The sequence below is a fragment of the Girardinichthys multiradiatus genome, chromosome 13 (genome assembly GCF_021462225.1).
Source record: "Girardinichthys multiradiatus isolate DD_20200921_A chromosome 13, DD_fGirMul_XY1, whole genome shotgun sequence".
In the NCBI taxonomy this organism is placed as follows: Eukaryota; Metazoa; Chordata; class Actinopteri; order Cyprinodontiformes; family Goodeidae; genus Girardinichthys; species Girardinichthys multiradiatus.
In genome coordinates, this window is record NC_061806.1 from 8715371 (window position 1) to 8732812 (window position 17442).

Below are 17442 nucleotides of genomic sequence, written 5' to 3' on the forward strand. Positions count from 1 at the left end.
AGGCTTAGGCTGCTGGAAGACATAATGACCACTTTCACCCTCTTCGCTACATTCTCACACTACTCTCCAATTTTGCATTATAGGCTGTTATTTCAGTTTTTAACTTCATGTTCTCCCTCTTTTCTCTTCCTAGAAGCTACACCTGGCCTGACTCTGTGTCTACCTGTGACACCTTTCTGGAGAGGGGCACCGTCCGAGCTTCTGCTTGCAACAACTTAATGCTCACCCTCTACCGATGATCCACATAGCCCTGTCTTTCAGTGTTTAACCCTTTCTCTCTCCTAGACACAGCAATTGACTGAGCTTAACTGTGACTAACTCTATGTGCTCTCTTTCAGACTCTAACCTTGAAAACTGGCTCAGATCTGTTCTTTCTTTCTAGGTGAAATGACTAAAGGTGCTACATCCACTAACATTTACTTTTCCTTCCCATAGAAAGTACTCCTGGATCAGTGCTTCTTCCTTCTCTTTGTGTCTCTGCTCTGTTCTCTCAAACCCCCAGTCGGTCGTGGCAGATGGCTGCTCACACTGAGCCTGGTTCTGCTGGAGGTTTCTTCCTGTTAAAAGGGAGTTTTTCCTCTCCACTGTCGCTACATGCATGCTCAGTATGAGGGATTGCTGCAAAGTCAACGCCAGTGACTGTCGACTGTCTCTTCATGCTCATCCGGGAGGAGAGAATGCTGCAAGTCACTGACTGGATGCAATCTGCTGGGTTTCCTTAGACAGAAAAACTTTTTATCCAATTTGAATAAATAACTGAATCTGACTGCACTGTTCAATGGTTAGGATTAATTGGAATGTATGTACCTGACTGTTGTGAAGTGCCTTCAGACGACATGTGATGTGAATTGGCGCTACATAAATAAAACTGAATTGGATTGAATTTGTCTACTGTGTTTTACAGGGAATGACAGGCCGACCTGGAGATCGTGGTCTCAGAGGAGATAAGGTAAGAATGACAGCAAGTCTAAGGACACAAAACACAAAATCGTGATAGTCAGAACCTCAAGAGCTGAGGTAAATATGCAGAAAAACAGAAACAAAACTCTTCGGAACATTTACTCCAACACACACTAGAAATCAGCGGTAGTTCTGTGTGAAAACAACCATGGACCATCTTAGCGTGGACGGCAGAACTCCCACCAACCCCCCTACGCATGTAGATGATGAATCGGTCCAAGATGCTGACTGTGAGTCATCTTTAAAAGTCCTGACTCAGGCATGGCCCATATAGAAGAATCGATGGTGGAGGAGAATGAAAAAGCACACAAAGCATCCTCAGTGGATAGATGGTGGCAAACAATAGATGGAAATAAGAAAATATGTGCTGAACAAATGAGAAGTTATTGATGAATAGCAGAAGTAATGGGAAAACCTGACAAGCTAATCAAGTGTATTTAATGTTGTGTACTATGTAGGCCCAGCTACATTTTGTAAGTTTTGTAACATATACAGAAGTCTTTTGAAGTCATTTGAAACTTTAAGAGGCCTGGTGTTGGTAGGTAGGGTAGTATATGCCATAATTCACACATTGGATGTAAAAATATCAGTTTTGATAGGACTGTGACACCTCTATGAAGGATAATTTTCACCAGGATGATTTATTTGTTAGGAGTTGCTTTTGTAAAGTACTAACTAAAATATAATGTTAAAAGTTTTTACTGGGGATAAAGGTTAATTAGGAATTCCACCTTGGAACAGACAGGGTAAAGGACCTCGCTGTCCACAGTGAGAAGCAGTTAACTGTAAAAGACCCCTCTCCAACATACCATGGCTGAAATTTATTTTAACATTCCACTGCATTGTACTTTTTTATGTTTTTTGTCGCCATGTAAAGCACTTTGAATTGTCTTATTTTTCAAATGTGCTTTTCGAATAAACTTACCTTGTCCTAACTTGCCTTATTTGATGATTTGCACGGAGCAATTCAATGTTTAGCTTTTTGCTAGTTAAAGTCACCTAATATTGAGGTCATCGTGTAAATAACCATGGACTGCTTTCTAAATAGCCACCATTTTATATAAAAACTGTTTTAAGATTTTGTTGCTTGCTAGCCCTAAACTGGAAATCTAAAACCTCCTGACAAACCCCAAATTTCAGCTGTAGGATGATGACCAAGATAAAGGCTAGTGTTTTATTGTACCAGATTAAGAAACCCAGGTATTCGTAATCTAGAATTTTTCAACCCACACAGATTCTAATACCAAATCCTGACATATTTTACTTCCCTCACTGATGTGATATATGTTATTTTGAGAGGTTTTTTAAACTTAACCCACTTAACCTACTAATAACTGTAATCATATAACTCAGGGAGACCCTGGTACAAAGGGAGAAAAAGGACAGAATGGAGATCCCGGAATGCCTGGAAATCCTGGTCCCCCAGGCAGAAAGGGCCACACAGGGATGATGGGCATGTCAGGACCACCAGGTGAAATTGGACCCCCAGGGCCTCAGGGACCTTCAGGAAATCCTGGTATCCCGGGACACAAGGTGAGTCATATCTGCACAAACATTGTGCTGAATTATACATCTATGGCATTAAAAGCAGTAATTACAAATGGCATCAGCAACTGAGTTACTTATTAACTTATCTGCTTCTTCAGGGAGAGTCAGTGTCACTGGAGCAGATGAGAAGGCTTGTCCAGGAGGAGCTAGCCAAACAATTAGATGGTGAGGAAACAATTATTTTGCTAAGGTGTGATATGGGGAGCTAGTTAAGACATTTATTCCCTTTTGGAAAATTTACTTTAACGTTTATATGAGATTTTAGGGAACTGCTAAATCTTTTTTGTTCTCTTTAGCCAAAATGGCTTACCTCATGGCCCAGATCCAGCCCGCGCATGTGAAGAGTACAGCGGGTCGTCCTGGACCTCCAGGCCCTCCAGGTAAAGATGGCAGCCCAGGACGACAAGGGGCCCCTGGAGAACCAGGTATGCCTGGACAAAACGGAGGAGAAGGACCTAGAGGACCAATAGGCCCTAAGGGTAAGACAAATAGGAGGTTTTGCATTTCCATTCCTCCAACATACAGGTCCTTCTCAAAATATTAGCATATTGTGATAAAGTTCATTATTTTCCATAATGTCATGATGAAAATTTAACATTCATATATTTTAGATTCATTGCACACTAACTGAAATATTTCAGGTCTTTTATTGTCTTAATACGGATGATTTTGGCATATAGCTCATGAAAACCCAAAATTCTTATCTCACAAAATTAGCATATCATTAAAAGGGTCTCTAAACGAGCTATGAACCTAATCATCTGAATCAACGAGTTAACTCTAAACACCTGCAAAAGATTCCTGAGGCCTTTAAAACTCCCAGCCTGGTTCATCACTCAAAACCCCAATCATGGGTAAGACTGCCGACCTGACTGCTGTCCAGAAGGCCACTATTGACACCCTCAAGCAAGAGGGTAAGACACACAAAGACATTTCTGAACGAATAGGCTGTTCCCAGAGTGCTGTATCAAGGCACCTCAGTGGGAAGTCTGTGGGAAGGAAAAAGTGTGGCAGAAAACGCTGCACAACGAGAAGAGGTGACCGGACCCTGAGGAAGATTGTGGAGAAGGGCCGATTCCAGACCTTGGGGGACTTGCGGAAGCAGTGGGCTGAGTCTGGAGTAGAAACATCCAGAGCCACCGTGCACAGGCGTGTGCAAAAAATGGGCTAGAGGTGCCGCATTCCCCAGGTCAAGCCACTTTTGAACCAGAAACAGCGGCATAAGCGCCTGACCTGGGCTACAGAGAAGCAGCACTGGACTGTTGCTCAGTTGTCCAAAGTACTTTTTTCGAATGAAAGCAAATTCTGCATGTCATTCAGAAATCAAGGTGCCAGAGTCTGGAGGAAGACTGGGGAAAAGGAAATGCCAAAATGCCAGAAGTCCAGTGTCAAGTACCCACAATCAGTGATGGTCTGGGGTGCCGTGTCAGCTGCTGGTGTTGGTCCACTGTGTTTTATCAAGGGCAGGGTCAATGCAGCTAGCTATCAGGAGATTTTGGAGCACTTCATGCTTCCATCTGCTGAAAAGCTTTATGGAGATGAAGATTTCATTTTTCAGCACGACCTGGCACCTGCTCACAGTGCCAAAACCACTGGTAAATGGTTTACTGACCATGGTATCACTGTGCTCAATTGGCCTGCCTACTCTCCTGACCTGAACCCCATAGAGAATCTGTGGGATATTGTGAAGAGAACGTTGAGAGACTCAAGACCCAACACTCTCGATGAGCTAAAGGCCGCTATCAAAGCATCCTGGGCCTCCATAAGACCTCAGCAGTGCCACAGGCTGATTGCCTCCATGCCACGCCGCATTGAAGCAGTCATTTCTGCCAAAGGATTCCCGACAAAGTATTGAGTGCATAACTGTACATGATTATTTGAAGGTTGACGTTTTTTGTATTAAAAACACTTTTCTTTTATTGGTCGGATGAAATATGCTACTTTTATGAGATAGGAATTTTGGGTTTTCATGAGCTGTATGCCAAAATCATCCGTATTAAGACAATAAAAGACCTGAAATATTTCAGTTAGTGTGCAATGAATCTAAAATATATGAATGTTAAATTTTCATCATGACATTGTGGAAAATAATGAACTTTATCACAATATGCTAATATTTTGAGAAGGACCTGTACATATACCCAGTTCAAAATATTTGAATTAGATAGCTGTTCTAAGCTACTAATAGATGCTGAATTCATGTGCTAGTGATACATATTTCAAATTACTTCTGGTAGTTTGTCAAATACCAATTAACAGTTTTAAATTTGAAACTAAAGTCTTTAGTTTTCATTTTATGTGAGGTGTGGCTCATCTGGGATATTTTAAACTTGTAATGGAAACGGTACACGACTCTGAAGAGTTAAGTGTGTTACATTTCAACACAAAGGGTAAAATAGTCCAAACACTGGCTACAGAGGCAGTCTCTCCTTAAGCCATGGCCTGGAGTCTCCGCCTTCTGATGCACAACTCATTTATGCAATCAAGCGGATCAAACTAGTTGCTGTGGTTTTGTTCAAAAGGACACAAGTGGTATTTTGCATAATTTGTTAAGTTCAGACTTATTTATTAAGTAACATCTTGTTGATATGAGCATTGTTTTGTTTGTCAGGTGATAAAGGAGCAAGGGGGGAAAAAGGAGAGCCTGGTGTCGGTGAGAGAGGAGAGCAGGGCCCTACTGGTCCCATAGGTTCGGTCCAGATTCCTCACTACTAGGCTCATTCTCAGTAGTGCTGCTCCATTTTAGAGTTTAATTCCTCCTTTTTTGCTTCAGGTCCAGCTGGTCTACCAGGATATGGCAAAGACGGAAGCCCCGGACAAGCTGGAGCCCAGGGAGAACCAGGAAACCCAGGGCCACACGGGCAACCTGGACCTCCAGGTCCTCCTGGCCAGTGTGACCCCAGCCAATGTGCCTACTATGCCAGCCTGGCTCAAAGACCCCACACCAAAAATGTAAAGGGGAAATAAGGAGCTGGAGACACAGAGCCAGAAGTATGGCTATATTTATGAACCTTGTCGAGTCATATGGAATCAAGAACATTTTTTCCTTCAAATCAACCTACAGAGGCCTGTAGCAGCAGGTGCTGCTGGTCAGGTTCTTCATTTTCTGCTATCAAGCTTGGGTTTGGGGAGTGAAAGGGGGTGGAGCAACATGGAGCACATCAAATCAGGAGCACGTAGGGCAGCTAAAAATTTTTTTGCTTGCATACTGTCTGTAACATATATGGGAAGATAAAACTGAATTTTTGACACTTATTTTAAGGTTTTTCTGTCTGCCTTCCATCAGTTACCCATCACAGCCCACACTATGCCACGTCACTTAGCGCTTGCTAAACATATCTCTTGCCATGGGCCTTCCACCAGTCAGATGGTGTACCCAGACATGGAAGTTCTTTCTTTTCTGCTGCTGAAGGTGGGAGCAGACAGTATGAAGCAAACACCAGAAGCAATTGTGTGTGGGAGGAGAGTCATGAAATCCACATTTTTACACTCCTTATCTCCATGCCAGTAACAGTGTTAAGTCGCTTTGTTGTGTATAGTCTAGGAAGCTCAACAGCTACACATCCAGCCATATTTGCACAGCTTTTACAAAACAAATATTTTAAAAGACAAAAACTGATGGAAATAAATGATTGTGTTAGTTTTTACTTTCCTGGAAGTATCTGTAGAGCTGTATAGTAAGCAGATTTATAGAGGTGCTTACTTTTCTTAAAAGGTTTCTTTACTCACTTCACTGTCTCTAAATGTGCCAGCTTGTATGTGTTTGGGGAAACGTATTCAGTATCTCAGTTTGGTGCTTTGGTAATTTACACACCACACTTCAAAGTTAGAGAGCTGCCTTGTTTTACCCCTTATTTTACTGACAAACATCTTTAAAGAAATACTAAATACTCTAGACAATAAGGCTAATTGTGTGTCAAACCTTTGAAATTCTGGAAATGTAGTCTGAGATTCAAGACTACAGGAGGACTTAAGAATGTAAAGTTGCAGCTCTGAAACCCCATATTTTACAGGATATGGCTGTGTTAAATGGTGATTTTTCTTGGTGATAGCAGCAAAAAGTGCTTTTGCACATTTCTGAAGTGTCATTCTCAGCTAAAAATATGCCACACATCGGAACAATATATAGAATCTGAGCAAATAAAAAAAAAAACACCATTAGCACTATACTTAATCTCTGCATGAGTTTAACTGGCAGCATCAACCCCACAATTAACTGTTCACAATCTTCCTTCTTTGAAGATTGGGAGGTTTAGCAGAACAGAAGGTTTTATATGACACCACAGATGTCAATGCATCAAAATATTCACAAATTTCTTAGGACTGGAAGTGGCTGAAGTTTAAATAACACAGAGAAATGTGATTTTGCCAGACTGAATGATGCATCTGCAGTTAGGCTGACTGAACTCTCAGCCTCTGAAATGCTCCCAGGGTGACATAACATCTCATAAAAACCCAGACTTGAGATTTTGGCTCCGGTTAACTGAAAGCTGAACAAATTCTGCCACGGCAGGACTAAGCATGGGCTAATATGAAATTCTCACTGGGAGATAACCTTGGGTACAAATTCCAGTTATTTGAAAACAAAAACCTTTTAAATTTTTTATTGGGTGATGCTTCTTTAGTGTTTAGCCAATGACTGTCCATGTTTTTTATGACAAAAAAATATTTTCAAAGAGCACAATTTGTCTATCTTGAGAGGAAAGTGTGACAAGTTTCTATCAGCCAGCTGTCCAGCAGTGCACTACCATATTCTAAAAACAACCCGAAAAAAATCAGATCACTCTGGTACTTTTTTGGCAACTCAAATAAAAAACTTCACACCTAATGAATGGTATGATAGAAAATATTCTATACCTTCATACCGGTATAAGCAAGACTGGATCTGTTCTGATTTTTCAACTAAGCTTGAAATTGGTAGGATTGGTGAACTGAAATAAATTGTTTATAGATATTTTAGGCTGGGCAACATTGGATCTGTTAATTATCTTTTAAACAATTAAATGTTCCAAAATGGAAATAAAGAGCTAAATCATCTGTTATAACGCAAGACATCTCTATCTTACTTCACCAAAATAAGTTTTTTAAATTGTCATTAGGGTGTCATTACCAGGGTTCACTTGGATCCTGGTACAATTTTTCTTTTCCAAATAATTAGTATCATAAACAAACTACCCACATCATATAAGCGTTAAAGTCAGATTCTCATACTTCAGTATTTTCTCCAAATATGGTTTCTTCTGCAATAAAGGTTAGGTGCTAGCCAAATGCAAAACTTCAAAACGAAGGCTCAACAATAATTGTTGAAATCTTAGAGGTTTCATCAAACATTTATTCACAGTCATTTTGTTTTAAGTTTTTTGCAGCAAGTTTAGGAGTTCAGCTAGTTTACATTATTAAAATGGCTTGCTTTAAACCCGTCACTCCGCTTGGCTAAGTTGCAGGTTTAGCTTGGTCAAGCAAACTATAGTACCAAGATTTATTTTTGCCTTTGCATAGTACATTTGATGCTCAGTGACTTGCTCTTTGTGTTAGATCTTAGCAGCAGTTTTTCTGTTTGTGGTTAACTATTGAACAGTCAATATTAAAACTGTGTGCTTTTCTAGATGCTTGTTTCAGTTACAGGGTGGGACAATGGATACAGCAATGCCCAAAAGCAAAACCTTAAGTTATACTGTTAAATTATTCATAATTTGAACAGATATATAGTGTATTTGTGTTTTATTCCATTACATTTTCCTATCTCTTTGCCCATTTCGCCTTATAAATTGGTGCTAAGATATTTTGAAACAGTAGCATAATGTAAGTATCAGAGGACAGCTGTACAGTACTGTATAATAAAGACTGAAACAACTTCATTTTGTAACACAAGCCTCTGCTTCAGTTTATGAGTGGTTCTCTATTTTGTATCTAGTCAAAAGGTACATTTTGGTTGGTCTGTCACTTTGATAAGATACCTGATTTTAAATGTTCTTTAGTCATACATCATGTCAACACGTTGGGTATGGAAATCAAGCACCAGTCTTTTGCTAAACCTGATTTTATAAATGCTGAGCCTATTACCTTTCCATTCTGAGCATACATCTTAAATTCATTGTGGCTGAGTCATGATGCGATCTATTAAATCAAAGGGATGTCCTTGGGATGGCTGCCAAGATCTCTCCCTTCCAGCAGATTGCTTAAAGGTCATATTTGATCGGTAAATGTATTGGTCGTGTGCAAACAGTGGTAGGGGAAGATTATGTCAGCTCTCCTTTGTAACCAGGCAACTATCTGATAACATCCTGAATTGACATTATACCTATAACAACCTAGGGATCCAATTTTTCTAACACAGAACCATTTTAATGTAGAGGTTGTGGGATGTCATAGATCATGTTTAAACCATGCTAAACAGATCATAATTCACTCCTTTTAAGAGAGCATGATCTTGCAAACACATACATAGGGTGTTTGAATTTCTTACTGTGCAACCACTCTCAAAACATAACACTTTATTCCAATGTTTCAAAAATAAGACACAACTGGCCAAATAAATCATAGTAATTCACTGGGAGAACAGGGTTGAAAATACATCTTCTCTGAACTTATGAATTTGCCAAAGCACATGCATCAGTGGAAAATATAGATTTTAAATATGTTAAAAAGTCTTTACTCAATGGCTGAATACCAGGGGTCAGAAGTTGTTGTTGCTCATTTTTTATGTCATGAGCCTTAAAGCCTGTTGTCAGACCCAAGAGCTGCTCAGCAACCGTAGACGTGATTTTCACCAACGTGTAAATTCTCTCTAAAAACATTAACGTTAAAATGTCTTTACAGTATTGTGCAGTTGTTTCCCATCTCAATTTCTCTCGGAGTCTCTTTGAGCCGTGGTGCTGATGGAGACTCTCAAAAGAAGCACCATGCCTGGGTTTATGAGGAGCCCTGAAACATGGTCACTGGCTGGATGAGGTCTGAAGAATGTCACTGAGCTTTGGAAGTCTCATGGGTTTTTGTACGAGGATGATTTCTTTCCACTGACCATATAGAGAGGTGGAAGTCTGCTTATACAAGTAGATGGGTCGCAAAGACCAGGTGGTCCTGAGGGTCCCCTTGGACCAGCAGGTCCTGGGATGCCTGGACTTCCTGCTTCACCACGCTCTCCATTTTTGCCATCTTTGCCAACACCAGGAAGACCTGGTGCACCTAGATAGACAAAGTATATTTAAATAATAATTAATCTATATAAATTTTTTGTTTTCATTGTATCTTATTATGCAACACGTTTTGAAAAAGTATTCAAATTTTTCACATTTTGTAGCATTACACCCAGAAACCTTAGAATAAATAGGAGTTTATATAAGAGAACAATGGGTTGTACTGGTTTTTATTTAGGGCTATCAGAGTATAGAGGCTGAACACAAATACACAATGTTTTTCAGATTTGTATTACTTTAAAACTTAAAAAAACTCTGAATCCTTATATTTTAACTTTACAATTCTGCACTACTTACTGCTGGGTTATCACATAAAATCTCTGTAAAACACACAGAATTTAAAATTTTTTTTTGCAAGGCACATTATCAATCCCACAGAAGTTTACCCATGCATTGCATTTATGGTCGTAACCCAGTGCTTCATGGTCTCCCATTGTAAACTTAAGGTTTAACACATTGGTTTTCACCATCATGTCTGACACACGTTAATATATATCAGTAGTACTTTTTCATGAAGTCACACACTAATCTGGAGGTCTTCTGACAGCACCTCCAACCCCCACCCTGAAGTTCCCTCCCACCAGCCCCCTACCCACGCCGAGGACGGCTCTTTCCATCCAGGAGAGGGACGTCAACAAACTCTTCAGGAGACAGAACCCCCGGAAAGCTGCTGGTCCGGATTCTGTCTCACCAGCCAGCCTGAAGCACTGCGCTGATCAGCTGTCTCCAGTCTTCACAGACATTTTTAACACCTCACTGGAGACATGTCATGTGCCAGCCTGCTTCAAGTCCTCCACCATCATCCCTGTTCCCAAGAAGCCAAGGACCACAGGGCTTAATGACTTCAGACCCGTCGCCCTGACCTCTGTGGTGATGAAGTCCTTTGAGCGCCTTGTGCTCTCACACCTAAAAAACATCACCGACCCCCTCCTGGACCCCCTGCAGTTTGCCTACAGAGCCAACAGGTCTGTAGATGATGCAGTCAACCTAGCCCTTCAATTCATCCTCCGGCACCTGGACTCCACAGGAACCTATGCCAGGATCCTGTTTGTGGATTTCAGCTCTGCCTTCAACACCATCGTCCCAGCTCTGCTACAGGAGAAGCTCTCCCAACTGAGTGTGCCCGACTCCACCTGCAGGTGGATCACTGACTTCCTGTCTGACAGGAAGCAGCGCGTGAGGCTGGGGAAGCACGTCTCTGACTCCCTGACCATCAGCACCGGTTCCCCCCAAGGCTGTGTTCTCTCTCCTCTGCTCTTCTCCCTGTTCACCAACAACTGCACCTCCAGTCACCAGTCTGTCAAGCTTCTGAAGTTTGCGGACGACACCACCCTGATCGGACTCATCTCTGATGGTGACGAGTCCACGTACAGATGGGAGGTGGACCATCTGTTGGACTGGTGCAGCCAGAACAACCTTGAGCTCAACGCTCTAAAGACAGTGGAGATGGTTGTGGACTTCAGGCAGAACCCAGCCCCACCTGCCCCCATCACCCTCTGTGACTCCACAATTGACACTGCGGAATCTTTCCGCTTCCTGGGAACCATCATCTCCCAGGATCTCAAGTGGGAGCCAAACATCAGCTCCCTCATCAAGAAAGCCCAGCATAGGATGTTCTTCCTGCGGCAGCTGAAGAAATTCAACCTGCCAAAGACTATGATGGTGCACTTCTACACAGCCATCATTGAGTCCATCCTCACCTCCTCCATCACCATCTGGTACGCCGCTGCTACGGCCAAGGATAAGGGCAGGCTGCAGCGTGTCATTCGGTCTGCTGAGAAGGTGATTGGCTGCAGCCTACTGTCGCTCCAGGAACTGTACACCTCCAGGACCCTGAAGCGGGCAGGGAAGATTCTGGCTGATCCCTCCCAACCCGGTCACAGACTCTTTGAGACTCTCTCCTCTGGCAGGAGGCTGCGGTCTATCCGGACCAAAACCTCACGCCACAAGAACAGTTTTTTCCCATCTGCCACCAGCCTGGTTAACAAAGCCCGGAAACCACCCTGACACTCTCCCTTTCCCCCACACCCCCCCCTTTTTTGCTGACAGGACACCCGTAACCTGTAACGCTCAGCATGGACTTCTGCTTTACTTGCACACTGATCACCTGTACTGTTGTACTGCTCTTGCATCTTATACTGCTCTATATTTACTCTCACTCACTTAAAACTGTGCACATATATTTATATTATATTGTAGATATGTTTATACTGTTTAATTTGTACTGTATTGCACCGACTACGCCAAAACAAATTCCTTGTATGTCCAAAAACGTACTTGGCAATAAAGCTTTTCTGATTCTGATTCTGAACTAGTCTTACCTGGAATACCTGGTGCTCCTGGACTTCCTTTGTTTCCCACACCGTCCTCTCCCTTGTCTCCTTTGTCTCCCTTTGGCCCAGCTTCACCTGCAGAGTGGAGTAACATGGACGACATGGATGTTAACACTTCAACGAAATAAAGATGATTTCAGGTTTGAAAACAAAACTAAATAGTAGGCCGAACAGATTGTTCATACTCATGACTAGAAATGTATAGGTTTGAAGAGGCCTCTCTTTCTCCACAAAAAGTACATTTAGTTTTGGGTCTATGTGCTTTCATGGACCTACACAGTAGAACAATTATGAGCACTGCTGCTTTGCAGCAAGAAGGTTCTAGTTTCACGTCTGGCCTCACAGCCCATATGAATGCAGTTTGTATGTTATCCTCATGCATGGATTGGTTCTCTGGGTAACCCATTTTCCTCCTACAGTCCAAAGCATTGTTAAAGTTAATTGTTCTCTCTAAATTGCTCTTAGGTCATAGTGGGTGTATGTATTGTTGTTTGTCTTGTTTATCTTATCATTATTGGCATTGCACACACAATACTGGAAACTAATCTAGAATAATTTAAGGTTGCTAAATAAATACAGCATGTCTCAATTATATCACAATCGCAATATCAGTGTACGTAATATTACTATCCCAAAGGACTGTTTGCAAAGAATTAATTGTTTGTTGCTGTATGGCAAAAACCATATTCAGACTGCTGGATGAAGTACCATTGCAGCGGATGCCCACACCTGTTGAAGAAGAGAACTGCGGAAAACATGGACTTATCACTACGGATATTGCCATTACATGATTTTTCAATATGGTGCCGCCCTAGCCAGCAGCTTTTGTTATCTTCAAGGTAGTTCAGTGCAAAAAGAATAATGGGATATTAATTTTGCACTGACCTTTATTTCCAGGTGCACCTGGAAGGCCAAAGAATCCTGGGTGGCCTTTGGGACCCATTGGACCTGGAATGCCTGCCGCCCCTGCAGCTCCAGCTGGACCAGGGGGTCCAGGAGATCCTGTTGGTCCAGGTGTACCAGGAGCACCAATGGCTGCAGGCCTCTTTAAGAATTCCTTCATAAACTCCTCTAATTGTACTACATGGACAAAAAATTTATTATCACAGAAGAGCATAGTATATATTTTATTTTATATATTTATCTTATGTCAATTAGAGTATATGGTTGAGAATATTTAAAGAGGTTGAAGTAGGTTAAAAATGAACAAATCATACCTTCAACAACTGCCGAGCACATTTCTCGAAGCTTTTCATCACTCACTTTTGGGCCCTGCGAAATTAGCAATATCAAGTGACTAATGGAGAGTTCAACAAAGGTTTTTAAAAGAAACGTATTGCCGTATGCCTGCAACGCACAGATGTTTATTTTTTTCCGAATAAAAGTCAGGTGTCAGAGTCAAGCCTAAATTCACTAATGAATGAAGTAAACATTTCTAATCAAATCCATGACATTTAGGTCAGATGAAAAGCTGTAGGTTAGGAATCCAAACTGGTACTGTTTGTCTTTAGGCCTAAATTATTACATAAACATTTAATGCACCAAATCCAAAAATCTGCTCAAGGCTGATTAATATTAGTTTTTAAATCGATCAAATGTAATATTTACCTTGCTAAAAATAGAAATAGGCATTTATTCCCTTAGAAAATCAATAGAACGAAAATGTTCTCAATCCTAAATAATAAATATGTTGAAATTCAAGCTTTTCTTTGAAACAAAATAAATGAAACTTGTACAAACTTGTAAAATGAGCGGAACAGGAAGTGCTTTTATTTTGAATTTAGCTCTTGAACACATAAACCTATCAGTGACCAAAATATAAGTATATAGACTCACAGGTAAACCTCTGGGACCTGGTGGTCCAGGATTGCCTGGATCTCCCTCCAGTCCTCGAGCTCCCATGGGACCTGCCACACCTTCATGTCCTGGCTGACCAGGTCTCCCTTCAGCTCCTGTAGCTCCTCTTTGACCTTTTTCTCCACGCTAGCGTTAAAAAATAAATCCATAAATGAACTGCATTTCTGAAAGCAGGATATTTTAATTTCTTTGAGCTAAGATTGTTCCTTTAATTATAAACTAGCCTGCTTTTGGTAGACAATATAGTATCAGAAGGACTGTGTGGCATGTAGTAAATGTTTGACTGTTAAACATTGCAATTAATGGATGAATTAATTCTATTTCAAAGGCTCACTAGACAATACTTTAATGAAACAGTTGTTTCTACATACCTCTCCTTTGACGCCAGGCACACCAGGAGGGCCCTGAAACACACCCATAGGTTGTCTTCATTTAGATCCAAAAAGAGATTAATGCCTATTAGAAATGTATCTGGATAGTACCTGATTTCCCTTTACACCTGGGCCTCCTGTCAGACCTGGGTCTCCCTGTTTCAAAAACGCAACATGATAAACAAGTAATTATTAAACCAAACATTGTAAGGACCATTTCCAGAAACATATACTGTATATAATCATAATAGCTCTTACCTGACTTCCTTTAGGTCCCACAGGTCCGGTTGGTCCCTAAACCACAGAATCAAAATAATAACATGCAGCTGAATGCTAATTGTGTTCGTTATTTTAGCATAACACAAAGAAGAACAGTTATTTCTCCCACCTGATCACCTTTGTGCCCCGTATGACCTTTCATTCCTTTGGTCCCAGTGGCTCCTTTATCTCCTTTGTCACCCTGTTAATTAAAAATTCACAATAAATGCACTGGATACAAACAGTATGGGATGAATGATAATGTAAATTTAGGGTATCCCTGTGCTTTCCTAACAATTAAACATTTAAAGTAGAACAAATTCTGATGTAAAAGCATAACCCTGTCCCCAAACAAATTTTTAAAAATGCCACCAAAGTGGTCAGTGCCAAGAGACATTGAGGGGCATGGCAAAGTGTGGGGAAGAGTGTAGGGGGTTTAGCGGGGCTGTAGTCAGGAGGACAAAGGAAAGTGGCAGCTAGCTTAATCTGACATATTGAAACATACAGGTCCTTCTCAAAATATTAGCATATTGTGATAAAGTTCATTATTTTCCATAATGTCATGATGAAAATTTAACATTCATATATTTTAGATTCATTGCACACTAACTGAAATATTTCAGGTCTTTTATTGTCTTAATACGGATGATTTTGGCATACAGCTCATGAAAACCCAAAATTCCTATCTCACAAAATTAGCATATCATTAAAAGGGTCTCTAAACGAGCTATGAACCTAATCATCTGAATCAACGAGTTAACTCTAAACACCTGCAAAAGATTCCTGAGGCCTTTAAAACTCCCAGCCTGGTTCATCACTCAAAACCCCAATCATGGGTAAGACTGCCGACCTGACTGCTGTCCAGAAGGCCACTATTGACACCCTCAAGCAAGAGGGTAAGACACACAAAGACATTTCTGAACGAATAGGCTGTTCCCAGAGTGCTGTATCAAGGCACCTCAGTGGGAAGTCTGTGGGAAGGAAATAGTGTGGCAGAAAACGCTGCACAACGAGAAGAGGTGACTGGACCCTGAGGAAGATTGTGGAGAAGGGTCGATTCCAGACCTTGGGGGACCTGCGGAAGCAGTGGACTGAGTCTGGAGTAGAAACATCCAGAGCCACTGTGCACAGGCGTGTGCAGGAAATGGGCTACAGGTGCCGCATTCCCCAGGTCAAGCCACTTTTGAACCAGAAACAGCGGCAGAAGCGCCTGACCTGGGCTACAGAGAAGCAGCACTGGACTGTTGCTCAGTGGTCCAAAGTACTTTTTTTGGATGAAAGCAAATTCTGCATGTCATTCGGAAATAAAGGTGCCAGAGTCTGGAGGAAGACTGGGGAGAAGGAAATGCCAAAATGCCAGAAGTCCAGTGTCAAGTACCCACAGTCAGTGATGGTCTGGGGTGCCATGTCAGCTGCTGGTGTTGGTCCACTGTGTTTTATCAAGGGCAGGGTCAATGCAGCTAGCTATCAGGAGATTTTGGAGCACTTCATGCTTCCATCTGCTGAAACGCTTTATGGAGCTGAAGATTTCATTTTTCAGCATGACCTGGCACCTGCTCACAGTGCCAAAACCACTGGTAAATGGTTTACTGACCATGGTATCACTGCGCTCAATTGGCCTGCCAACTCTCCTGACCTGAACCCCATAGAGAATCTGTGGGATATTGTGAAGAGAACGTTGAGAGACTCAAGACCCAACACTCTGGATGAGCTAAAGGCCGCTATCGAAGCATCCTGGGCCTCCATAAGACCTCAGCAGTGCCACAGGCTGATTGCCTCCATGCCATGCCGCATTGAAGCAGTCATTTCTGCAAAAGGATTCCCGACCAAGTATTGAGTGCACAACTGTACATGATTATTTGAAGGTTGACGTTTTTTTGTATTAAAAACACTTTTCTTTTATTGGTCGGATGAAATATGCTAATTTTGTGAGATAGGGATTTTGGGTTTTCATGAGCTGTATGCCAAAATCATCCGTATTAAGACAATAAAAGACCTGAAATATTTCAGTTAGTGTGCAATGAATCTAAAATATATGAATGTTAAATTTTCATCATGACATTATGGAAAATAATGAACTTTATCACAATATGCTAATATTTTGAGAAGGACCTGTAGAGCGAGAGCAGAGCAAGGCTGGTATTTTCAAAACAGATAGATCTTTTGTGGTGGAGGATTTTTCACTTCCCTCATCACCAGAGGTTAGGAGAGGGTTTGTGGAATCCAACAAGCCTGAGCTTTATCCGTTCAAGCCGTTGGCTCAAGGCAGTGTCTCAGCACTGCCCAAAGCCGCTGCTGCTGAGGCAGTGGAGGACAGACAGGGATGTTAGCAGCATCATTGCTAACATGGGCTAATGTCAAAGCAGTAACAAATTTTTAGAAAGTTTACATTTACATGTAGATTTATATTATATCAAGTAAAGCATATGATCAAAGGTATAAAGCATGAAACGCTATGATCAATGCTCGCAATTCCAACTCCTGACTCCCTATGGGTGCGTGTCTGAGTGAGATGGTTTTATACTCAAACACGGGGCTGTGACATAGACATGAACTTAGCTGTACCGTTTGAGCAAATAGGAAAATTCAACTACAGTAAGGACTTCAACCCAAAGAGGGCAGCACTAAGATGGTTTTGGGACAAATATTACAGAAATCAACAAGTTTACACAAAAAAAAAAAAATGCATAGTGATATAACCACATGTGTGTAAATATATATATATATCATACCCCAAACATCAGGGGTTCAGCGTTTACTTCATAATTATTTATACAATGTAGCAGCACCTAGAGAGAAGATCTGAAATTGCATGTGTCTCACCTGTACTCCTTGTGGACCTGCAGGCCCCATTGGCCCTTGCTTTCCTGTTTCGCCCTGCATTTTGAAATAGGATTCAACAGTTATCTGTGCTTCACA

General features: G+C 41.4%; 2 protein-coding genes across 6 annotated transcripts in view; one reads left to right on the forward strand and one right to left on the reverse strand.

Annotated features, from left to right (window-relative positions):
- The window catches only part of col22a1 (collagen, type XXII, alpha 1), a 93692-nt gene extending 85318 nt beyond the window's left edge, over positions 1-8374 (forward strand). For all 3 annotated transcript variants that reach the window (XM_047383515.1, XM_047383516.1, XM_047383517.1), the window contains 6 exons: positions 905-949; positions 2314-2493; positions 2607-2673; positions 2805-2987; positions 5120-5197; positions 5282-8374. In XM_047383515.1, the coding sequence (XP_047239471.1) occupies positions 905-949; positions 2314-2493; positions 2607-2673; positions 2805-2987; positions 5120-5197; positions 5282-5475 (747 nt within the window). In that variant the 3' untranslated portion in view covers positions 5476-8374. The remainder of the gene's footprint in view (positions 1-904; positions 950-2313; positions 2494-2606; positions 2674-2804; positions 2988-5119; positions 5198-5281) is intronic.
- A 611-nt stretch (positions 8375-8985) lies between these two features.
- LOC124879156 (collagen alpha-1(IX) chain-like) overlaps positions 8986-17442 on the reverse strand; it is a 64234-nt gene continuing 55777 nt past the window's right edge. For all 3 annotated transcript variants that reach the window (XM_047383519.1, XM_047383520.1, XM_047383518.1), the window contains 10 exons: positions 17347-17400; positions 14654-14725; positions 14524-14559; positions 14377-14421; positions 14266-14298; positions 13874-14020; positions 13255-13309; positions 12923-13117; positions 12026-12112; positions 8986-9693 (listed from right to left, as the gene is read on the reverse strand). In XM_047383519.1, the coding sequence (XP_047239475.1) occupies positions 9491-9693; positions 12026-12112; positions 12923-13117; positions 13255-13309; positions 13874-14020; positions 14266-14298; positions 14377-14421; positions 14524-14559; positions 14654-14725; positions 17347-17400 (927 nt within the window). In that variant the 3' untranslated portion in view covers positions 8986-9490. The remainder of the gene's footprint in view (positions 9694-12025; positions 12113-12922; positions 13118-13254; positions 13310-13873; positions 14021-14265; positions 14299-14376; positions 14422-14523; positions 14560-14653; positions 14726-17346; positions 17401-17442) is intronic.